This window comes from Lineus longissimus, chromosome 13 (genome assembly GCF_910592395.1).
Source record: "Lineus longissimus chromosome 13, tnLinLong1.2, whole genome shotgun sequence".
Taxonomy (NCBI): domain Eukaryota; kingdom Metazoa; phylum Nemertea; class Pilidiophora; order Heteronemertea; family Lineidae; genus Lineus; species Lineus longissimus.
In genome coordinates this window covers 16123509-16143337 of record NC_088320.1, presented here as the reverse complement: position 1 = coordinate 16143337, position 19829 = coordinate 16123509, and the positions used below count along the sequence as shown (strand labels likewise).

Genomic DNA, 19829 nt, shown 5'->3' with positions numbered 1-19829 from the left:
GATGAACCCAAAAGCATTTAGGTGTATCTCATTTTGGTCGTATGACCATGATCAAAAATATATTTCTTCAAGTAAAAAAAGATGCGATAGTGGTATTTGGTTTTCGATGAACACGACCGGTTTTGTTAAGATTGTCATTTATCATAAATATGATGTTTTCAGTAAGATATTTCAAATCATTTTGCGATGAAATTCAGTCACATATGTGGCCCACCACGGCAAAATGAGTCGCATGTCGCACAGAAGATGAGCCTAAAATGACACCTAGACATAATAGAAGAAATTGATATATTCAGATATCACAAAAGGCAGACAATAGTGAAATGAACAACCAGTCCGCCTCAACCTGTCAGGCTAGGAGCGACATGCGACTCATTTTGCCATGGCGGGTCACATATAATTGGAATTGGCCAGGCACCCAGTAAAATACTAACTACCTCTAGCCTACCGTACCTTTGTGGTTATCAACATTGCTTTGTTCTTTGCTTTTAGAATAATATAAAACTCTCTACCGGCGCTAAGACCGGGGTGATGCCGCTTGTGGTGGCCGACATTGCCAAAGTTGGTTTGTTCGAATGGAAGTATATCCGGGGCCTGACTTTCATTGGGGTTCGTCATCAATCCGAATTGGTAACCGTCGATCCCACTCTCTCCATCAGACGCTGTCCAATTCACCGATATCTGGAAGTTATGATTTGAAGCTTTTACGTCAAAGGCAGTAATTTCCACCGTAGTAATCGTTAAAACATATGTTTTATGGACTCATTCGCATCTCCAGTGTCAATGAAGTCATGAGAAATGATTACAAGAAGGACATCAAATCCGCCTTTTGATGTCCATTACGTTTCTTAAGCCCTTGATCCCGATTCGGTTCATATGTTATCTTCCCTCAAAATCGTCAATTGTTCCCGACCGAAGCCTGACCCTAATTCCTCAACCCCAAACAATAGCAAGGAGGCTGTTCCATAGATCAGCCGCCCTCCCTATTACTAATCCAACAGAGGGCAGCAGGGTTTAACACCTCCTTTGAGTTGAGGATATTTACAAAGGAGAACATTGCAGATTTGGAAAGAGCACCCCCAAAGTACCTAAGAACAAGTGTTCTTTTGTAGTTGCAAAGAGAGTCAATTAAATTTCCTTCTTAAGCATCTTTTTCCAGCACGCCCCATGGTCTATATGGGTCACTGCTGCTTTGTGCGATTATTACATAGCCAGAGGCGACAAACAAGCCTAATTCTAAACAATGCAGTTTGTGTCACCCCAGGTAGATTTTAATAACCAGTATTATATACGATGTTTAATATATATATCATTGTTTAGTGTAGCTAGGACTACTCTGACGGGAAGCATGGTTGATTTTTGAACATAGCCACTTTGGCTGAAAGGGTGGATGTCGTCCTGGGTGCCGACAAATGGTACCCAGGTTCGAGATCGACTGGACAATAAGCACCCTGGGTGCCATTACACTAGACAAACAGCACCCAGCTTCTTTTTGCCTGGCTTATGGATCTTAGGGACGAGGACGTTTCTTGCAATCCCGTTTTATCACGCGCAGTGGTACTTGCGGCATTAGCAGTGCTCGAAATAAAAAGAACAGATAAACAGAAAAAAAGCGTTTAGGCCTGCAGGTCTTTGAAAGCACATTTCGGATATATCCCTCCTATATACCTTTTCTAAATAAATCATCCGAAATGTGCTTTCAAAGACCTTTAGGCCTAAACGCGTTTTTTTTCTGTTCAAGGGCAGAAAAACGTAATGTCAAATTCGGACCTACGTGTTGAATGACGATATTGAATCACCTAAAGTAAATAGTGTTATTAAATCAGTGACATATTTTGTTCCCTAGATATCGTGCACACAACAGCGTCACCCGAGTATTTAGTACTTACATAACGATCCTTTGTTAATGGCGTAGACGATGTTAATGACATTGGGTGTTTTGCCTCGCAGAAGTCTGTACCTTCGGTCTTTATCGTCCCATTCGAAAACGTTGAGTCTGGGTAGATTGTGATGTCAGTAGTATTTGTGGCATTGGTGCTAGTGAGTGAAGAAAAAGAAAAAACATATAAACGTCATTGATGTTAATGAGGCCCTACATATTGAAACAACGGACCCATGGCCACAGTGTATAGTACCCCCAGGTATATGGCACGGCTTAACCCGCCAGCCATGAGGGAATTCCTTTATGGCCCAGTGGTTGGCGCGTTGGCCCCAGAGTGGAAGTTAAGCAACGTTGAGCGCGGTCAATCTTTTGATCGGTGAGCGGCGCGTACAATACATCTGGCAGACCTTCCCACGCGATGCGAGCTCTGGATTTGTAGTTCGGTACTGAGACGCTTGAAGCACTAAGTAGGATCGAGGACGATCCATCTCTGTCCGAAGGGGGGAATGATGTATAGTACCCCCAGGTATATGGCACGGCTTAACCCGCCAGCCGTGAGGGGATTCCTTTATGGCCCAGTGGTTGGCGCGTTGGCCCTAGAGTGGAAGTTAAGCAACGTCGAGCGCGGTCAACCTTTGGATCGGTGACCAGCGCGTATAATACACACAGATTTGTGCTTGAATCCTGCTAGTTCATGCCATTTCATCATTATTGAAACAGATTCTAGATCTGAAAATCTCATATTCCTACATATTTGTAATTGGTCGGTATAGACGCTTATTCGTCACTGGGGAGACCATAAAATGATTATCACCGATTGCATTGTTTTTCTTATACTGTATATTGCATCGTGTAAAAAATCTGGAAAACTCATTTACAGATGCACATAATTCATGAATTATTCACTTCAATAATGATCGGTAAATACATGCATGAAACCCTTCATCAATTACACTCATCATGCAAAGGAAGAAGAGGCTCTCCGCCTTAATCGTCAACTTCTTCTTTTTCAAATTTCGCTCTGCACTTCGGAGCGTTATTCTCCGGAGAGTATTCGTCCGCAAAATCAGGATTGGCGTTCTGTACGTGCTCCGATCATACTTCAAGTACCAATTCTCACTTTTGGTCTTTTGCTTTCCCGGGTAAAGACACAAAGATACATGTAACCTCCGTTTTCAGCTGATGCAATTTAAGGTTGATTGGGTTACTTGAGGACACAGCGAGAGTCAAACCAACGACCACATGGTTTCGAAAATGACGCTCTATCCACAATGTCACTGGTCTCCCTGCGTCTTAACCGAGATTGTATCTACCATTCAGACACTAAAGTATACCTACATGCACAACTTCGATGGGTTCCTTATCCGTATCTTCTTCCTATCAACTCCAACAAAGTACACAGTTCCATTTTCTTTGACAAGGCCTGGTATAGTTTTGGTGTTTTCGACAGTGAGTTCACCGAAAACCGGGCCTGTCTCATCAACTATGACGCCATCGGAACACACAGGTATAGAATGGTCTAAGGCAATATTGAAGGCGACCACCGTGATGAAATACCGTCCGCCGGCTGGTGCAATCCATCTCGTGATACCCCTTGTAGTTTTCTTGACCTAAAAATAGACAAGATGAATGTAAAATAACAAGCCTATCGGCGTCAGGTTCACAATGAGATTGGTTACCACAGGCCACTGAAACTAATATAATATCGAGGGACACAGCCCAAGTGAGGTCAAAAGGACAACACAACAGAGCAACTCCCTTCTTAAACCCAAATGTCATGTCATAAGCTGTCATTGCAACAACTTCATCTCAACTAATTGTTCTTCTGAACGCCACTTTGATGTGACTTCAGAATTTTCACGAATAGATTGATTTGGTGAAATAGCAAAATACTTTCTACGGCAACCCGGTGTAATGTTTTTGAGTGTTTCTGTTTTTGAGTGTTTCCCCTCATTGTTTGGGAACGCTCAAAAATAGATTGACAAGTTTTTCTGTGTATCCCCCCTATTGAAAAGTCGTGGTCTCTCTAGCTGCCTATTGTTTGGAAACACTGACACATGGGAAACAACCACAGATGTTACACCGGCTTGAAACTTGTGTCAGGCATGCAGACGAAAATAAATAGGAGAGTGGGAGTGAACTAACGTTGTTACGGTTCCGATCAAAACACTCAATCAAAGTTGTCAAACTACAGACAAAGATCGCTAAATTATAAGCTACAGATACATTAGTTACGCGCTTAAACTCGTACTTATCAAAGTACCTGGTTTTGAATAAAATGTATTCCGCTAATGAAATGGTTAATTTTGACATAGTTTACTCCGAAAGATTTCTAGGAATTTAACAAGTTTGCACATTGCCGGGAAAGTAGCTGACCGATGAAAAAGCTCGCGGTCACATTGAATAGTTAACATTGTATAGTACCCCCAGGTATATGGCACGGCTTAACCCGCCGCCCATAAGGGAATTCCTTTATGGCCAAGTGGTTGGCGCGTTTGGAACCAACCTGTAGTGCAGCAATTTTGATGAGAAATACAGTGCACACTCCCTCTTCTTCCAGTTCCTGGATCCGCCAGCGCTCTTAAACCATCATCATTATTATCATTATCAATATCATGATGAAGAAAACCCCTTCAACCGCGAACTTTTCAAGGTTTTCGAGCACTCCAGGGAATGGTTTGACTATCAGTCGGCGGAGCTTTCTAAATGCAATTGCCCTGTGCATCCGCACTTTCGGCTTCCAAAAGAATCGACTCGAATCTTAATTCAAATCTGCCATTGCCGACATCATTGGCGCCAAAATTTATTTCTTTTGACCCTGTTGACCTCGTTTCTAAAAATTTTGTTTTTAAACCATTCAAACATTTAAATCAACTGCAAACATTTTCAATAAAATCACCGAGCTATATATATACGATATATTAAGAAATATATATAGTAATATTGAGTTATACGGTTACCTTGGAACTATTTGCACCCAATTACTCTTCCGCCAGCGTGACCTAGCCACAATCATGGCGCATACCCTAAGGCCTGTCTTCAGATTGCCGAATATCTCAAGTCAAACATGAACGCCCTGATAGCTCAGCGGTTAGAGCGCTGTGCTTTAGATTGGGTGGTCACGGGTTCAAATCCCGGCGAATGTATTTTTTCATTTTTTTAAAAGGTCTTCTTTCCATTTTTTCATCCATGAACGTTTATCAGGCGCGGATTCGAATTAGATTCAAACCCTGGCGAATCTTATATCGTTTTTTTTTAAAGCTTTATTTCTACTTTCATCCATGAACGTTTATCGGGGGCGTATCCAAGGGGTGCACCAGAGGTACGCCCCCTGATTGTTATAGAATCTTTGAAATTGACCATGAAATTTTGGAACACACCTGTAGTGCAGCAATTTTGATGAGAAATGCAGCGCACGCTCCCTCTTCTTCCAGTTCCTGGATCCGCCAGCGCTCTTAAACCATCATCATCATTGTCATTATCAATATCATGATGAAGAAAACCCCTTCACCCGCGAACTTTTCAAGCGGAAGTACACACTGATTCCAGGTTTTCGAGCACTCCAGGGAATGGTTTGACTATCAGTCGGCGGAGCTTTCTAAATGCAATTGCCCTGTGCATCTGCACTTTCGGCTTCCAAAAGAATCGACTCGAATCTTAATTCAAATCTGCCATTGCCGACATCATTGGCGCCAAAAACTATTTTTTTATTTCTCGCTTCTAAAAATTTTGTTTTTAAACCATTCAAACATGTAAATCAACTGCAAACATTTTCAATAAAATCACCGAGCTATATATATACGATATATTAAGAAATATGTGTGCATTTTTGGCGAAAAACGACAGATTTGTCAATCACGTTCTATTTTACAATTCGGCATTCTCAAAGGGAAAGGTTCTAATTCATGAAGTGAATATACTCTCAACAATGCGGACATATTTTCGTTATTTCCGCATAACTGTTCAACAGTCAACGTCCAACGTCAATCCCACTCGACCAGTAGTAATATTAATTCATATCACATACCTTAAAAACCTTTTATTTGATTTTAAAAGCAGTTATCGAGTAAACGGACATCTCCCAAAATATCAACGAAATCAACGGACAAATGACCACAAAAACAGCTTTTCTCCAAAAACTAGAGATTCACTGAATAAATTTGACGAGAGACAAGCCTGCATACACATTTAGCTAGGCTATGCAAAATAATAAGACCTGTAATGATAGATTTCAAGGAGGAAATCGACGAAGAAAAAAATGTGAACCAATAATTTGTGTGTTATGAGGCTAATGGGTATCAATTTACATATTAAGAGAAGCCTAGTTCATTGAAAGTGTTTACTAACTTCAAATCTTCTGTTTTGGTCATACGGAGTTGTCGTTAGTGATCTATTAAGAAAGTCACGCTCCGAAAGGTGGTTAGAAACCTCACAGCAAGTTTGATTGTATTCCCCTGTGCATGCTTAAAAAAAGTTTAATTGCATTCCCTGATGTATTATACGCGCCGGTCACCGATCCAAAGGTTGACCGCGCTCAACGTTGCTTAACTTCCACTCTGGGGCCAACGCGCCAACCACTGGGCCATAAAGGAATTCCCTCATGGCCGGCGGGTTAAGCCGTGCCATATACCTGGGGGTACTATACACCTGACAAAGTCGTTTTTGAAGTCCTACACGTTGAGTCTGATTAATCTCACTTAACATACCTGACTGTCTACTTGTTTAAGTAAGACTAAGACTAAGAAAATACCTTTGAATTGTCGTAGGATATGCCGAAAACACTAGCATTAGCACAGCTGGTACCCCAGATAAATTGGTAGTAGGCAATTCCGCTCTCATGGTCAAAGAAGCCCTTCCAGTGAGCAGTTAGAAACCGGCTACTCTGGTAGTCAACATCAGGCTCACCCGACATCCCATCAACGACGGCACCAGGCCTTGGAGGAGATGCGTCAATAGTTACCTGAAAATAACAACGATACATATCATGCCTATATGAAGTGCAAAAAGTGTCAGTGATCATTGGCTCACCTGACAAGGGTCTTGAGGTCAATGACAATTATTTATTGTTGTTTCTGAGCAATTAAAACGTTACCAGTGACTACACGTAATGATAAAGTATTACATTTACAATTTGAAAAAAAATATACGTTCTGTAAGTGCATCCTACATCAATTTCTTTGGATTTTTGCAATTACGAAAAAAAAATTGCTCGCAGACGAAATGAAAAAGAGAGGAAAATTTCATAATCTCATTCTAGCAAGTTCCATAACTGTTTGTGTACAGACTTAGGTAATTCAGCCAAATGCAGTATAATCCTGATCAACATCATCAAATGAGAAGCTTTCATAGATTTCAATCTTTCATTGCTCACCTTTATGGTAACTTTCGACTCCAACATGGCCCAATTCTTCGCCGTGATCTCTACGAAATAGTCTCCGTTGTGCTGCCCTTTTGTACGGTTCGGATGGAGGCCGTTGTTGGCAGAGACGAACGGTTTGAATTCGAAGTCCTTATGAAAACAGCCAAGATATGCGACGCAGTAGCAATCTGGTCCGTGTCTTGTATTAGCATATTCACTCTTGCAAGTGGCCAGGGTCTGAAACAAGACATAAATCCGAATACAGGTAAGGGCAATCGGAAGAAGCGAAGTTTTTTTATTATTCAAGAACCCTTGGAGTCGGATACACGTAGGCCCTATATTTAAATGTTAGGACGAGATGGCAGCATTCCTTTTCCAGTAAAGGGATCAATCTAATCAATGAATCCCAAACAGGGTAAGTTTCCCCCAGAACCATATCTGACAAAAAGAAACAAAAGTTATATGATTTTATTTGCATTTTTTTATCAACAAAGTACACTGCATCCTCCAAGAAAATATTATGTCACCAAGGACCAGATCATTCTATTCCATTATGCTATTGACTACATGTTTTCATTGCTTCTCTTGAAGATGCCTGTCTACTGACCTCATGCAGCCCCTGGTGTCCAACGCTCTGATTGCCATGGTGAATTATTCCCTTTGGGTCGGTTTGGTTATCATAGATGCACCACGATATTTCTCTCAACCCAGAATGAAAGTCATAAGCCTCCCATTCAAAGCTAGAACGGCAGAACAATAAATTATTAGCTAACCTAGGTTATCTTGGGCGAGCAAAATATTTTTAGGCGTCGATCAAAGTGTCGAATGCCTAAATACGAGGGTGAACATGATTCGCATTGATCAATGCATGTATTACTACGGAATCGAAACAAAGGCCAAGAATGTCGTCATGACAAATGGACAACATGGTGACGCCAACATGCATTGTCCATAATTGATCGAATTTGAATTTGCTGAGTGACATCGAACGACCATATTGTGCATTATATCGAGCTTGATGTCAATCAGAAACGGTCCTATAGAATACTTTAAGATTTACCCAATCGTTCATCACCTGGTTTCGTTGATCTCCTAGATGTCGTAACGAACGTCCTGTAGACGTGAGGTTCACGAATGTAGGTAAAATAGGTACAGGTAAATTAGGTACAGGTAAAACAGGTACGGTAAAATAGGTACGAGGTAAAATAGGTACGAGGTAAAATAGGTACGAGGTAAAATAGGTACGGGTAAAGTAGGTACAGGTAAATTAGGTATGGGTAAATTAGGTATGGGTAAAATAGGTACTAGGTTCACATGTAGTTCTTACGATAATCATATACAGATATACTAACAGAAATGAATGATTATGTTGGTATTTCTTTTTGTTGGACTAAAGTTTAATTAGTTCGATCATGTATGAACGCTTTAACTGACACCTACATCATAGATTGGAGGTCATCTGAGTTGTGCACGGCCAGTCTTCCCGAGCCTTCCCTCGTCAGCCATAAGTCGTTGATTACTGGTGGAGTAGAGTCCGTCCCCACAATTACATTTTCAACTAAAAATCTGTCCATGTAATCTGTCACCTTGATGGAGAATCTGAAAGAAGAGAACATAGTCAATGTCAATTTTTCATGTTTGTCAATTTTTACAAATGCAACTTGCTTATACATTCCGTAAGTACCCCCATTCCGAAGCCTTTGTAGGGGTACTTGTTATCAAGATTGGCCTGGGGACCCTTGATGGGCCATTCTGTTCGTGTATCTCAGGAATATGTCCGAGTCACTAAGGAAATAAAAGGTAAAACAATGTGTTGTGTCGCTTTTGGGAACGAGGCAGTTCGCTAACAAATGTATCCCTATCACAAATAGCTCTTTAAAATTTTATATTGACTGAAAAATAACGATTTTAGAGCAATAATAGTGAGGTATTTTTGTCGATCTCGGCTGTTTTCCGTCCTTTGATGAAAGCCGCGCCTGTGAATCCCTATTCTTTGGTGTTGAGGGATAAGGCTCATGCTTATTGAGGGAAGATAACAATAAATCCGATGTGGTCTAGGGTAGTAGAAACGTAGTGTAAAATCACAGAGCCGTAGTTACATATATGTTCACTTTAGTTTGATTTTTTTTATTCTCGAAAAATCAAATAGTACGAGTGTATTAAATTACTGCAGTCAGGGTTACGAGATCCACTTAAATAAACATAATTAGCCCTCATAGTCCATCATAAAGCTTAAGTAACTGCTAACAGAACATTGTTGCATTGAATTTGTCAACACATTTTTGGAGGTTCTAACAATGGAAGGGAATGTTCTGGCACTGTTCCAACCGACATCACATTTCAATGGTTACCTGGCCTGAAATGATTACGGGATGACAGATAGATCACGGTCATGATCAATTATAAACTGCACACCTGCATCAAAGGGGTCTTATCCACCGAATACTACATGCACAGGATACAAAGTGTTCACATGTGTTACTTGTAACCTTGTTGTTGCGAAGTACAAAAGTAAACTTATTCAAGTACAATCTATTTTTCAACACTGTGAGCTATTATTGCTAAATTCAATTTTTGGCCGGGTGTATTTGGCAAGCCGCTCGCCGAACAGGCATATTTTTTTGTCCTGTTTGGAGAGCCGCTTGCCAAACAGCACTAAAAAGCCACCCTGTTCGGCCAGCCGGGCTTGCCAAACAGGTAAAAAATCTACCCTGTTTGGCGAGCTGGAGACTTTACTTTAATATTAATGAGTTCGGCTCTCCATTCAGGACAAGAAAAAGTCGCCGTTTGGTAAGCCGGTGTAAAAGTAAAAAGTGTCCCCCTAGAAAAAGTGTCTGGGCCTATTGTATTCTGACAGATTATGGCATATGGTTCTATAGAGGCAATGACCGTCAATAGCTCAGCGCATAATAGAATCCTTTGTTCCCGGACATTTTATCCTAGGACATTTTAAACTTCTACACCGGGCTTGCCAAATAGCCACTTCCTTCAATTTTACAATCTACCCACTGGATTGGCGTAGCTCTACCATGGCAACACTCATTACTTATTCATGAGTGTGTACACTAGCGGCACATAGGGGATAAAAGAACACAACAGGACCATTGCCTTAAAATTGGGCTCAGTTGTAAAAACAGCTGTACATACAATGTAACATAGTGATGAATTGCTTAACTGAAAGACTAAGAAGTAAATGCCAATGGGTAGTAGAGAGCAAATGCAGCTCAGCGGTACTAGACTCGTCTAAATCGGTAGACTGGTGCCTAATCTACAGCTGCCGAAAGAAAGGCTATATTTCTGGTTTTTAAGTGAATGGTTTTTTGAACTAATTTGTTTTTTGGATGTATTTATACATGGCTGGGTCAATTTGGCAAGCCGAACAGGCATCTTTTTTTGTCCTGTTTGGAGAGCCGCTTGCCAAACAGCACTAAAAAGCCACCCTGTTCGGCCAGCCGGGCTTGCTAAACAGGTAAAAAATCTACCCTGTTTGGCGAGCTGGAGACTTTACTTTAATATTAATGAGTTCGGCTCTCCATTCAGGACAAGAAAAAGTCGCTGTTTGGTAAGCCGGGCTTGCCAAGTAGTCACTTTCTTTATACATTGTGATATCTGCATGCTGGCGCCCATGGCATTAACTCCTTGGGCATTCCATAAGTCATCATATATACTGTCCTCATGTGAAGGTTAAGATTGGAACTATTATACATGATACAATGTTAGAAACCCCCCAAGGATATTGCTATAACTTGGTACTTACTTAATAAAGTCACCATCGGCCCTTGACATGTTGAAAGATGCCTTTGTTGAAAAGATGTCGACATCACTGTATCGGATGGGGATGTTGGGTTGGTTCAATAACGCGTAGCCTATCTCCATTTTCACAACGCCTGTCATATGAAAAGGATTGTTCTGCTATACATATTGAACACAATCGTGCTTTCAGTGGTCTGCCATTATACTCAATGCCCATCAGTGCCAGTCAGACTCATCAATCAATGGGTAAAGAATAGTTCACCGCATAGTTATCTTGGAAAATCTGATATTTCAGACGTTGGAAAGAAAATATTTCCAAAATCACCATGCGCGTAATAACAAACACACGTACTTAAAATTACTTATATTCTAAATGATTTGGTTAACACGCACGTTTCTTCATTATTTCACATTTGTAGTTTTATTTGATTCAACAAAATGATATCGATCTGTCAGTTGGTAATAAACAAAGAATGTTTTCACTTAGAAAAACATTATAGCGGGCACTGTTGAAATAAATTGTAAAGGTAAATCTTTCTTGTATTCTTGTAGAACATTCTGTTACAATATTATTGTTCTGTAAGTTTTTGTTTGTTTGTTTGTCAATGTTGTGGTTCAGGGCGGTCGTGGCGGCTAGTAGCAAGGTGGTTCAAGGCGGCAATGGCCCTATCGGGTAATATATATTTAGTATATAATGTATTGTACGCGCCGGTCACCGATCCAAAGGTTGACCGCGCTCAACGTGGATCGTCCGCGATCCTACTTAGCGCTTCGTGCGTCTCAGTACCGAGCTACAAATCCAGAGCTCGCATCGCGTGGGAAGGTCTGCCAGATGTATTGTACGCGCCGGTCACCGATCCAAAGGTTGACCGCGCTCAACGTTGCTTAACTTCCACTCTGGGGCCAACGCGCCAACCACTGGGCCATAAAGGAATTCCCTCATGGCCGGCGGGTTAAGCCGTGACATATACCTGGGGGTACTATACATATAACACTTACCTTGGTTATTGGTGATTGGTGCTGTAGTTCTTGTACCAGTGGCTTCATCGTATGTGTCATTCATACCATAGCATTTCTGAATCCCTCCAAGCCATTTCCCATGAGCGTAGTTCAGGTTGATATAACGGCCTTTACTGTATGTCATGATGATTGGCTTGTGCAAGTCATTCAGCCAATTAATTGCTGCGTTGTTGACAGCGCCTTTGATTTTGATGCTTGTTCCATTTTTGATAGTGATGGTCGAGTCAGGATCGTAGGTAAAGAATGCCCTTGCTCTCTCGTGGTTGCCGGCCTTATCCGACACCGTGAGAACGACAGAGTAGACTCCAGGTTTAGACACATTAAACTGAAATGGAATAGAAAAACGTCAGCACCTGGCGACGTGAAACTACGGAAAGCGTGTATACCGCTGGGAGCCGCAGTGGCCTTGTGACTCGGACTCTCGGCCAGCGGTCAAGATGTTCCCAGTTCGATCCCAACACAGTCGGCGTGAGATTCTAGTCAAGTATCGTTGTCTTGTAACATGCCTTACTCCAACCATATGTGCTAATAGGTACCGCCAAAACTCATGATGTATAGCGCTGATTGAGCAGCTCATAGTTCTACTGAAGCTTTTCAGGGATGGAGGGGAGGGGGATTCGGATGATAACCTCTACCAGAAATGATATGAGATTACAAAAAACCCACTATTAAAAAACTTTTAACTTTGAAATCGCACAATTTGGAATCCGCAGTGTAGCGACTATGAGATCCAATTGCATTGATACACCCCGTATAGGAGGAGCTAGAGACCTTCAAAGTTGGCATTTTCCATCAAATGTGACTCCAACAGTTAATATTCGAGTTTCTAAATGGAGTTTTTTTTCTCTGATGGCCCTCCGCCGTGGAGCTGCGAAGGTTTTAGATGGTGTCCTGTTTTAGGAAGATCACGGATAAATCCCGGGAAGTTCAGATTTTTCACGGACAATCCATAATATTCACGGAGGAATGTGGCCTTTTCTAGATTTATGTGGTTACCAGGTGTGTATAACATTTTTTTTGTCATGCCTGACTAGCTTAATAAACGATATTTTTTCAAATTCCCGATCAGATGGAGACAGTGATTATTTGGCGAAGAAGGGATTTCACACTTAGTGTTAGCGATTTTTCAATTAGCAGCGTCGACCCGCAGGAAATCTTGAATTGGCACAAAACTTGGTCAACTTGATCAGGTTCGGTTATGCTGTCGTTCTAGGTGAATATATTAGATAATCTAGATGAGAATTTGAGAATGCTGCGTAGCCTTGGGTTAACGGTGTAGCCTGGGGTCATTACCCTCCATTGGCTGCGTTATAACGACGGCGCGAGTTAAAACTTACGGTGTATCAGGGGTAAATGGCGAAGGTCCACATCTGAACCATGAAGCCTAACAGATGATGATGATGATGATGAGACGTTCAGGAGTGATATCAAGCTGGTAATTCCGGAAGAGTCTGTGCAAACTGAATTTGTGAAATTGTTGGTAGAGCATCGTAATGATGCGAATATTTAGCGTATTACTCCTTCAAGTGAACATACAATGAGAGAAAAGAATGTTGTCGCTCCTTACCGTGTGGTGTCCATTGTTATATGGCATGGTTTCAAAGCCGTCAGACCCCCCACATGGATCTTGTAGACTGTCACCCGTAGTGACAAGGCGATTGATGCCAACAGTTACATTATCGAGTCCAGAATCGTCGTCCCTCCAGCCATTCCAATATGCGGTTATGCTTTCATTAGCCTGCAATAGATAAATGAGTTCTGATTCTTTGCCCATGATACTCAATTAACACACAATATGAAGGGGTCGTAGCCAGAACAACCTTATATGTGCCACCAATAATAGATTAAGATATATTCTTGGTGCCACATAGGTAGTTTTGGAAAAGATATATCGATATGAGAACTCAGACGTTCCTGTCGATAGGTGGCATTCATTTGTCTCTGCAATAATTTTAAATGGTGCTTTTGTTCAGCTCAGAGCCAAAACAGCCCATGTGCAGAATCTGTCCACTGTGAATTTTGCTTAGTCCGGCCAGAGACTCTTTCAAAAAAGATGAGTCAGGTCACAGCAAGATTCCTTTGATCCCACAGCTCTCTTTGGCAATTAACTTGAAGCCAAGATGAAGCCCTTTTTATTTTATTCAGCTGCAAACTGAGATTAGCTGAGGTGCAAAACAGTGATGGAACGACGAAAATTCAACGAAAAATATATTTACTGTGCACATGAGGTACACATATGATTTTTCGGGTTGCAAATACATGTACATAACAATATAAATTATATTGCTGAGAACGATCTAAGAATCTATCTGAAAGACTCGGATCTGGTCTTTGATAATTAACACCATCAATAAGCACAGTTGATTAATGGATGGTTTAAACGAGAATAACGTAATTATTTTGAGTAAAAAGGAAGTTTCAAAATGACGAGAGCCAAAACTTACAACGTTATTTCCTTTTTCTCAAAACCACGAAAACTGACATAAATTGTTTTGGCTCTGACCCCTTACTCTTTTATTTTTATTCTGCATAGCTAGATCTCATCAGGAATAATGTAATCATACATTTAAGCAATAGTGTTACGCCTGTGCCATATAGTTAAGAAAGCTTGTGTAAAAATTTACTGAAATAATAACTATAAATCAAATTCATGTTTTGGTAGATACATTAAGCGCTTACATGTAAGGACATGCTTTTGCTAATTTGCAAGATGCAGCTAGATTTGATTACATTGATGTCCACATATTTTTCATCATCATCATCATCATCATGAACCACAGCGACTCAGCTGTTGAGCCGACCATGTACATACATTCGACTGAGCAATAGGTGGGACTGAAAAAAGGAGCTATAGACTTTTTCGAGGGAAAAAACAGATTCTTTTATCAGGCGTAGGTCTACCATAAAGTAATTTTGATTGAAGTTGTATCCGCAATACGTTCATTGCAAGTGCTGAATATCACACAAACCGATTCGGCTTTTTCCGTTGATAGCGTAAGATGGCGTGGGTGACTAGCATACGGCTTGAGGAGGTCCCATCTAAATGTTAGCACGAATCTCGAAGTGGCACTGATGAAGTTGTGCTTTGTTTCCTGGCGAGTATCTTGGTTGATAATAGTTACAAATCCACTAAGAATATAATCTATCTCAGTCGTAATACTAAAAAAACAACGTTATCATTATACATGGATGAACAGACATATATTGATTATCGACAAAATTGCAGTAAATGCGGCATTAGAAATGTCAAGGATGTATATTAAATCACCTGACAGGCCTGATCAAGGTAACCGGCGGATCACGTATCATTCTCACACTAAAAGACCGTGAGTTAGTTTGTGACTATTTCATTTTCCATCCTACATACGCCACAATGTGTAGAAACAATGTTATCGGGTAGATGAATAAAGGAGTCGATGATGACATTGTACGTCTTTGTTTGAAAACAGTGACCTTATCGTTGCCAATGCAATAGCATTCCGCGACGTTACTATTTATAGCTCACAAGGTCATTTGAATAAGATATTGAGGACGTTTTAGTCACGTGACAGTCGGACATCGACACTTATTTCTACGCATTTGAGCTTATTTCAAAGTCAATTATCTTTGACCCTGCATTGTTTTTAGCATGAATGCTACCATAGAGTCAGAGAGAGAAATATTCAGAACAATTATGTAGTATTTCCAACACTCGGACATGTGCCAGATTGAATCTAACTGCCCTAGTTAGAAAGCCTGAATCCATTACGAAACCGCATGTTTGTCCGACATTTCCTGTAATTCAGCGATGGGCAAATAGAGGGCAGCAGCTGCAGTGACATCATCTTCGCGGAATGCTATTACAAGACATTAGTAGAGACATACCTTCTTCCATGTGCCTTTACTCGTTCGCTCAAATCCACCTCTTCGCTGCAACTTGCTTCATTCGGTGATGGGGAGGATGTGCAATCATATTGGGTCGTATTCCCTGTTCCAGCAGCTAAACGCAAAATAAATCTTAAATTGGACGTACTCAGCAGTAAATTGTGGTAAAATGAAGAGATGCAAACACATTTGAATTCACCTCGGCTGCGCAAACCTATTTATGGCCTCGATCGGTCAACTTCATGTATACATGTAGGCTTTTTCCGAAGTAAATGTCACAGTCCTTTGCAAAAATTGCGAGGTCGATTTTTTCTAAGTTCGGTTTTTGTTCAATCAACTTAAAGTATCATTTGGACCCAACACAATTTCGATGTTAGAGATTTGCCAAGTAAACATAAAATTCAATGGAGGCCTTTGACGATTTTGTGGTTCCGGACCGGGGCGGATTTTTTCTAATGATACTTTGCACATTTGAAGATTTACATGAAAAAAGATGAGCTGAAGATTTCATCAAAATTAATCTTGATATGAATAGTACAGACGAGGAAAAAAAGTCAAAATCAATATACTACACCAATGTGCAAGAATGCATACCTAGAAATATTTCTTAACCATGGTCATTGTACAGAACCCCCAGTCATATGGCAGGCTTCGCCCACCGTCCACGGATGAATTCCTTTATGGCCGAATGATTGGCGCGTTGTCTCCAGGCTTAGAAGTTAAGCAACGATGAGCGCGGTAATACCTTGGATGGTCGACCCACGCGTATAATACAAGATACTGGCAGATGATCCCACGCGATGCGAGCACTGGATTGTAGTTCGGTACAGAGACGCTAGGTGTCGGTAAAGAACTAGCGTGTCTCAACCACTCTCTCTTGGTTGCATAACAGAGAGTGGCCCGGAAATGACCAATAGTGGTTACGCACTGGCCACGGGAACTTATACGTAGGGACAACGTATATAACCGAAGTTAATCGTCGATTTTCAAACATGGGAATATTTTATTGAATTAAATCTGCTTGTCCATACTTACAATCAAACTTGTGTAAATTATGACCGAAACAGACAACTCATATGAAAAACCAACTGTTAGATTTTGTTTGCGTCGTTACAACACGAAAACTTATTCTAGCCGAAGATCCTGCAATTCCAAAATTCTGGTCAAGGATTACAAAAATGAAATCATTTAGAATTAGGGCCCGGCTGGCAATGCCTCAGCGCCACCACGCGGGGCCTAATGATATTAGGCTATTCGAGGACGGGTCACCCCCAGTTATATGGCATGGAGGAATTCCTTAATGGCCGAATGGTTTGCACGTTGTGTCCAGGCTAGAAGTTAAGCAACGTTGAGTGCGGTCGTAACTGTAACTGTGACTGGCGCGAATAATACAGTTACTGAAAATGTGAAAAATCCTCTTGGTTCCCCAAATTAGATTTAAGAAATCGTCGCAGTTGCACATTAGTGAACCAAAAGCACAATGACATTTACTTAACAGTCAGCACTATTGTAGTGTTCAGCCTCACCTAATAAACCTAGGCTTTAAGATTAGGTAGATAAGGGTTGCACTGTACTATAATCACAGTTAGCATTTTAAACGACCCAGCGACCCCTGAGCGGACAATAGGTGTCATTATGGCCAGCCACTATTCGCCACGTTATTTTACGCTGGCCATCCTGCAAAAAACACAGTGGCCCACAGAGGCAGCCATTTACACCATGCGACGTCTGTTGCGGCGAGGTTTGTCATTTTCGCAAGTGCCCGAGCTTCGGCATCTCGATCTTTTTCGCAGGTGTCTCACAAGTAAGCTGTACTTCAAACGATTTTAAAATATCTTAAAATCTACTACTGACAAAAAAAAGGAATGGCTACATATTTGCAGATCGACAGTTTCAAAGTTCACCATAATCTTCTTTAAAGCAAATTACTTAAGACTTTGGTAGATTATCTTACCTTGGCGATATATTATCTTCATATTTGCTCCGAGTGAGATATCAGTTTTTCGATTGTCAGAACTGATGTATCTTGGTTTCAGAGGCAACTTTGTCTTCCACTGTGCCTTTGAGTCAACACTGATACGTGATGCCTCCGCGTTAGTCCAGTAAACTCTGGCTTGTTTTACCTCGTTTGGATCGTTATGAACTAACGTACGGTAGTGGCCACCTCCCATGCCCTGGCTTAGTTTCACGCCCGCCTGTAAAATACTCGGCGGCTTCGTAACTGCAAGTAGAAGTAAATAGAACGCGCCAATTATAACGGGTGAAGTGGGAGAATCCCCATTACACCATTTCTGCTGAATTGGATCCAAATAATAAGCAACTCTCAGACTTTATACCTCTATGAAAAGCTGATAGGATAGTTAGTACAGGTCACTAAGACTGGTTGTACATTTGTTGTAACTGATTCGATCGCTGAGGCAGTAGCGGTCTCTTCTACCTGTCGTTCGTCGTTCGTTGATAGCATAAACTCCAAGGACGAAATACCCGCCAAGAATATTATGTGATCCGGGTTTAAGATCGTCAGGCAGAAATACAGGCAATCAAAGATTCTGAAGTTCCTAAAAACGGACTGGATGAATTATGTAAAAGGTGTATTTAAGACATTATGAATGCCTAAACCATATTGAAAAAATGCTTAAACCAGAATCCTTTAACAGACGCATGAGGATTTGGACTCCTTAGCATGGCGTTGTGTACCTGCTGCAATCGTTTGGCAGTCAGGATGATATCAACATTTAGTTGCTGTTTTATGGACTGCTTCCATTATATCCAGCCTCACGCAACTTACTTGTGAAGCATTTCTCTCCTCCGAACCCTTCATGACATTTACAATCGTTCTTATATCCCATATATCCACACTGGCCTGGCCAACAGGGTGTGCTGGTTAAGCGCCACGAACATTGCTCTGAAACAAAACGAGAACTGTGACAGCTATACATTCCTAGAAGTAAGTGCCAAGATTATTGCTTAGGCCTACCGGTATCAGCAAACTATAATATAAAAATGAAAAAAAGGAATGCGGAGTCGCAGCTTGAATTCAGATCAGGACTTCTTTAGTCCTTCAATTCTTTTTTCAGTGGGTAATTTATTAAGGCTGAGTATAACGCCAGACTTCAGGGTTCATCAACGTAGTGTTCAAATTGTTGATATTTTTTTACGTATATCAAATTGCCAAAGTCTTTGACAGGATAATAAGGGAATGAATAGCTCGTACATTAGATACAATTGACCCAGGTGGTTGAAGTAAATTACACTTTGTACGAAGGTTTTTGGATTGCTCACATACTGATAACATTCCTGTAAAGTGGCTTTAAGATGAAATTGAGAAATTCAAAGAAATTCTCAGTTCTATAGAAAGGCTATTTTCGTTAGTCTTTTTTCTCAAAACATGTAAAAAATCTGTGAAATACGTGTTGCGATATTGCGATTGGTTTGTGGTGTTTACCACACAAAAGAAGGAGGATAAGCTTAAAGGAGACCTATAGCGAAACGCTGATAAAAAATGAGGAGTTTTGAACTGCCCGGTTAAAACCTAAGGCGGGAAGCTTCCATTGATAAAATGTTCAATGTGCATTGTGCTGGGGGCGGTGATGCCCCGAGATAATGAACTGGTGTTTGATCGGTGAGTCTAGAGTATTCATGATGGGGGAGATAAATTCTGCCTACCAATGCAACTCGTTTTACTGGGGCTCCTTCTGAATGCATTGCAGCCGCGGCAAGTTTCAGGTCCATGGGTGCCGTCACAAATAGAACATGTCGTATCATAATGATTCGTGCATTCCTCGTAGTCACAGTTCCTAATGTCTGGACACACTGGAGTTAAAATCAAACATCATCAATAGCACACAATTACTAATCTGACCTCGTCATTGGGTAGCTGCTTCTGCAGTACCAGCATGATTAGGAAGCTCCTCGACTTGACTACCAACCCGCTAATTTTGGTGCCATGGT

General features: G+C 41.0%; 1 protein-coding gene across 1 annotated transcript in view; it reads right to left on the bottom strand.

Annotated features, from left to right (window-relative positions):
* The window catches only part of LOC135497735 (uncharacterized), a 46075-nt gene that overhangs the window by 7090 nt on the left and 19156 nt on the right, over positions 1-19829 (bottom strand). The window contains exons 5-19 of the mRNA XM_064787568.1: positions 19545-19691; positions 18667-18783; positions 17833-18099; positions 15879-15993; positions 14984-15173; positions 13582-13752; positions 11994-12339; positions 10999-11128; positions 8682-8840; positions 7849-7981; positions 7254-7478; positions 6633-6842; positions 3221-3492; positions 1890-2037; positions 454-681 (exon numbers count right to left, since the gene is read on the bottom strand). Coding sequence (XP_064643638.1) covers positions 454-681; positions 1890-2037; positions 3221-3492; positions 6633-6842; positions 7254-7478; positions 7849-7981; positions 8682-8840; positions 10999-11128; positions 11994-12339; positions 13582-13752; positions 14984-15173; positions 15879-15993; positions 17833-18099; positions 18667-18783; positions 19545-19691 — 2858 coding nt within the window. The remainder of the gene's footprint in view (positions 1-453; positions 682-1889; positions 2038-3220; positions 3493-6632; positions 6843-7253; positions 7479-7848; positions 7982-8681; positions 8841-10998; positions 11129-11993; positions 12340-13581; positions 13753-14983; positions 15174-15878; positions 15994-17832; positions 18100-18666; positions 18784-19544; positions 19692-19829) is intronic.